Source organism: Papaver somniferum, unplaced genomic scaffold, assembly GCF_003573695.1.
Source record: "Papaver somniferum cultivar HN1 unplaced genomic scaffold, ASM357369v1 unplaced-scaffold_10, whole genome shotgun sequence".
NCBI lineage: Eukaryota > Viridiplantae > Streptophyta > Magnoliopsida > Ranunculales > Papaveraceae > Papaver > Papaver somniferum.
This window is the reverse complement of record NW_020618825.1, coordinates 7,868,937-7,873,568: the sequence shown is the minus strand read 5'-3', so window position 1 is coordinate 7,873,568 and position 4,632 is coordinate 7,868,937. Positions and strand designations below refer to the sequence as shown.

The 4,632-nt window shown below is 34.2% G+C and overlaps 1 protein-coding gene across 1 annotated transcript; it reads right to left on the bottom strand.

Moving 5' to 3' along the window:
- Positions 1-1,731: 1,731 nt before the first annotated feature.
- On the bottom strand, positions 1,732-3,799 carry LOC113326968 (WRKY transcription factor 71-like). The gene is made up of 3 exons (XM_026574623.1): positions 3,054-3,799; positions 2,723-2,887; positions 1,732-2,498 (listed from the first exon to the last, which is right to left on the bottom strand). The coding sequence occupies exons 1-3, from the start codon at positions 3,641-3,643 to the stop codon at positions 2,033-2,035; spliced, it is 1,221 nt and encodes a 406-aa protein (XP_026430408.1). The 5' UTR covers positions 3,644-3,799; the 3' UTR covers positions 1,732-2,032.
- Positions 3,800-4,632: the final 833 nt, after the last annotated feature.

Sequence of the window (4,632 nt, the reverse complement as noted above, 5' to 3'; positions counted from 1 at the left end):
TGAAACTGGTTACATCCTGCCTATTTTTATATTTTTGTCCATTTAAACAGTATCAAAATCTAACTGTCCATTTCACCCAGGAATTGTTGATTTTTGTCTTTTTAACCAATTTTATGTTTTTTAAAGCTAAAATCTTAACCTTTTGTACTTTATTTTTTTGTTTTGATTTAAACATCGTAACCAAACCAAATATGTATGATGGCATGCACTTTAATATACTGTACGTGGTGGTAGTGGCCTTGCCAGGCATATTGCATATGTCGTACGTATAATCATGCATCTATATACTGAACGCAAGCAAGCTTTAAGGGTATTAGATGCTGTTGGGCTAAAGTTGAATGGATGACACTGAGTGATGCATGACTGTAAAAATACCAAAATATGCGATCAGAACCTTCTGAAAAATAAAAAGGTGTTAACACTTAACAGAAGTTAAAGGATTTTTCTTTTTTGGAATGGTCTTCTTTTTATGCATTTTTGTGAACAGTTTCGTATAGTCTGAAAACTTCGATTAATTTCTATGGTTAGGAAGACCCAAACAAGCATCCCGCTGCAAATCGGTTCTGAAAGAAAGTTGGAGATTTATAGGATTCACCATGGCATTGGAGTGAGTGTACCACATATACACCAAGTCACCCAAATAGAGTGCTACATGAATTGGGTTCGCTGGTTTTCTTATCTCTCCCGGAGGTCAGCAGGCAACTGGCATTGAGTCATCTGAAACCGATTACATGTGACACAAAAGATATGATCTGGAAATTTCTAAGAACACAATATATCCTTCGTATATGTGTAAAGTGCAAAATGTATATATAGTAATGAAAATTGCTAATGCATATAATGCATTTCCGAATTCCGACAAGTATATAAATACTGTTGGAGCATAGCTTATGGAAGAAATTAAGAAAGAAACAAACAGATGAAAACTGACTACTGAAAAGAAATACATATATAGATATAGCATTGAAGCAAAGACATGGTCACATGGACAAAGACTTTAGAACCTAAATTTAACATTCATCATGATCAGTATACTGAACTTAATTTTCCAAGTACTACTTCAAGCAATTACTATCATATCTCTCTACCAAGATATCATCTTCTTCTTAATTGTATTAACACAAAAGTATACAAGACCTATACACATCAAAAAAACAGCACCATTAAATGAACCAAAAGCTTCAATGAGAAAATGCACCACACCAAAAGAAGAAGTGAAATAAAAGCAAACATTAACTCAACAAGGATGAAAACGGGGGTATGGAGTAGTTACTTGTTCTTTCCAAGTTGCACTCTGAACACACACATTTCAGGAAATGCATTACATTACTCCAATTCCCAACAATCATACATACCCTCTCCACAATGTCATAAATTTCCTTTTCACTTATTCTAAAACAAGGAACAAAATCAAGTTCCCAAAATTATTCTAAATGTCTAACATTCCCATAAGTACCCACTGTTGAATCTCACACAAAACATAAAAAAATAAAAAGTTAAATTACTATATATATGTAGTTATTAGCTAGTTCTTTCCATGAAAGAAACCCTAATAACCACCCCTTTAAAACTAACCCTAGCTAGCTGGCTGCATTACTTATAGTAAACATGAGTCGGTGTATATTCCTTGAAGGAAAAGAACAAAGATATCAAACAGATGCCAAGAACAAAGAAAGAAAGAAACAAACAATTTAAGACTCTAAATCTGAACATATTAGTAGATATTCACTATGAATCCACAAAAGAAACCAATTAAAACTTCATTGATGAAACAGTCAAGTTACATGCAGTAGCTATACTGAGATAAATCCATAAGATCATTGAAAATAATTACTATTGATCAGCAAAGTTTTCGTCTAATGTATAGTAGAGACTAAAGGGTCTAGCTAATCTTCGATATCGTCATCATTAAAGGATACTAATAATCTCCGTATAATTAATCGTGACTCGATTAGTAAAAGGTAGTAACAACATACCTGCAGGGAGATATATAGAAGAGAAGATTAAAAATAAGTAGACAAGTATTAGTCATTCATTCATTCTTTCTCATAACAATATCTTGAAGCAGCCCATGATCCCTAAGCAGTGTCGACGAAGCAGTAGTATTTGGTGACGACGCTGAGGTGCAAAACCGACGACCCTCAGATAAATTAACAACGCCCATACTAGCATTTGTAACACCATTAGCTGTAGCAGTAGTCTCACTACCAAAATTCAACGGTGACAAGTTACGAAAATATGGTGGTACTTGTTGTTGGTGGTGTGGGTATAGATGGCTTCGTGTCATTTGCATTGGCACACCACCGATAGACGAACCAAAACCACATCCAATCTCTGATTGCAGGAACCCAGCAGCTGAAGCACTTCCTCGAGGCATTACAGGACTTGGATGTGTATGTTTCCCTTCATATGTAGTCACAACAATTGTAGGATCATCACAAGATCGTTCAACGCGCTTCTTAACACCACAAGACGCACTCGTGCAGCGGTAATAACTCCTACAACAACAACAACCATAATAACCAAAAATCAAATTCTGAAAAATGAAACAAACTATTAACCCACAGTAGTTGTAGGGTTTGGCTTTAATTACTCATGGTCATGCATACAAAATTCAATATGAACCCACATTAATGGCCGGCCATAACTGATAGGACGATGAAATTGATGGAAATGAGAAGAAAATAAAGAGATTAAATGGTGGGTGTGAAATTTGAAGTACCTCGGGAAAGGGCTGTTCTTCACAGCTTTTTGACCGTACTTTCTCCATCTATAGCCGTCTTCTAGATGATCAACCTCACTTTTTGTCATGAACGCAAATCTTGGTTCTCTCTGTTTCTTGTTCTGATTCCCCTTCTTTATTTTACCATTTCCTTTCAAATTCGACCTTTTACAGTTTTAACAAAACAAAAATTTAAGCATAAAGTCAATCACAAAATCATTAAAAACAAAACCATGGTTTTCAATTATCAAATAAATATCTAGAAAATCTGAAATGCATGGTGTATGAATGGTGTAAGAAATAAACTAATAAAGAATAAACAAAAACATACTGTTGTTTCTTGTTGTTGTTGTTAGTAGTAGTCCTTTGATCATCTCCATCTCCTTCATCATCATCTTCCTCATCATCAAGTTGATCAGGATCATCTTTAATACTTGCCATGATTTCATCATTTGTTGCTTCATTTGATGACGAAGAAATCGATGAAGGTGTTGCAGGCAAGTTTAACACTTCCGATGTAGTAATCGACTCCGTCGGTGGTGGTGGTGGTTGTGATTGTACTTTTGAAGATGTTGGTGGTGGTAATGGCGGTGGTAGTGATAAACTGGATGCTGATGATGGTGTTGGTTGTTGTAGTAAATCAAATATAGAAGGATGATGAGTACTAGTAGTAAAATCCTGAATCCCTAACAAATCCATAAACCCTAAAGAAGTAGAAGAAGAAGATGAAAAGGTCGAACCAATATTTTGATGATAATCCATTTCAAATAAACTTGATAAACTGTTACTAGTACTCATTTCATGATGATGATCACCAAATGATGCTGTTGCTGTTTGAGTAGTTGTTCCCATCGTCATCAGCATCATATTATTGTTGTTATGATTCTCCATATGATCTGATTCAAATTTCCTCTCCATCATCAAACCATCTTTCTAGCCAGAGAGAAAAGTGAAGAAGAAGAAGAAGAAGAAGGTGTTAATGAAATGAAGAAGAAGAAGAGAGGAGAAAGAATATTTTTGTAAAGGATGGATGATTCAGTAGTATTCTATGTATTAGAGAAATGTATGTAGAGGGGGGTTTGTTTTTATGTGTGTGTGAAATGGAATTTAGATTAGGTTAAATTTTAATTAGGACTTGAGATAATGGTGGTGGATATTGATTGACTGGCTATAGGCAGTCAACTAGAGGAGGAGATGACTAGGATGGTGGTGTACGGATTAAGCTAAGCTTTGGAAAGGCCGGTGTAGCAATAAATGCATCAAAAAGTATTTTGTCTTTACAAATTTGGTCGTAGGGTTGTAGTTTTGAGCTTAGCTTTCATACGATGGGAAATGCCATAGGGGTGGTGGTGGTATTTGCATTTTATTTTCTTGTCGTCCTTCATACTTATTCACATGGATGAAGACAGCTTAATTAGTACTACACAATATATCCAATTAGATTTTATCTTTCTGGTTTTCATTCACATAATTTAGAATTTTTTCCTGAACTGATTAACATAAGATATACTCACTTAAAATTTACGCTTAACAGTTTAGCAAACAGATGAAAATAACTTTCTACGGTAAACACTGTAGTATGAATCGTGCGTTTATCTGCACCGAGTCCATGTGGAAAATTTATATCTGAAATAATAAGAAACTTTATTTTGTATTAGTACAAGTTTGTGCTGGTGTATTTATTATTATTTCTACCGAACAAAACAAGTTATTATTTCTTTTTAATATGAATCGTGTATTTATTCATATCTAGATAAAAATCTAATTGGAATGAGTGTCATGTATCTTAACAAAATTATTCGTTCCAAATGTATAAATATTTACCGCTCACCGTCATAGTAATTAGTACCAAAACATGTAAAATTTAAATGAGAATTTAGATAAAAATTGTGAGCTGCAAAATTAAACTC

What these genes read in the sequence shown, in the direction of transcription:
- LOC113326968 (XM_026574623.1), bottom strand. Translation starts at nt 3,643, where the DNA reads ATGATGGAGAGGAAATTTGAATCAGATCATATGGAGAATCATAACAAC. An exon ending in AACAACAACAAGAAACAACA is followed by an intron (nt 2,888 to 3,053) that starts GTATGTTTTTGT and finishes AAACTGTAAAAG; the next exon opens with GTCGAATTTGAAAGGAAATG. An exon ending in AAGAACAGCCCTTTCCCGAG is followed by an intron (nt 2,499 to 2,722) that starts GTACTTCAAATT and finishes TTGTTGTTGTAG; the next exon opens with GAGTTATTACCGCTGCACGA.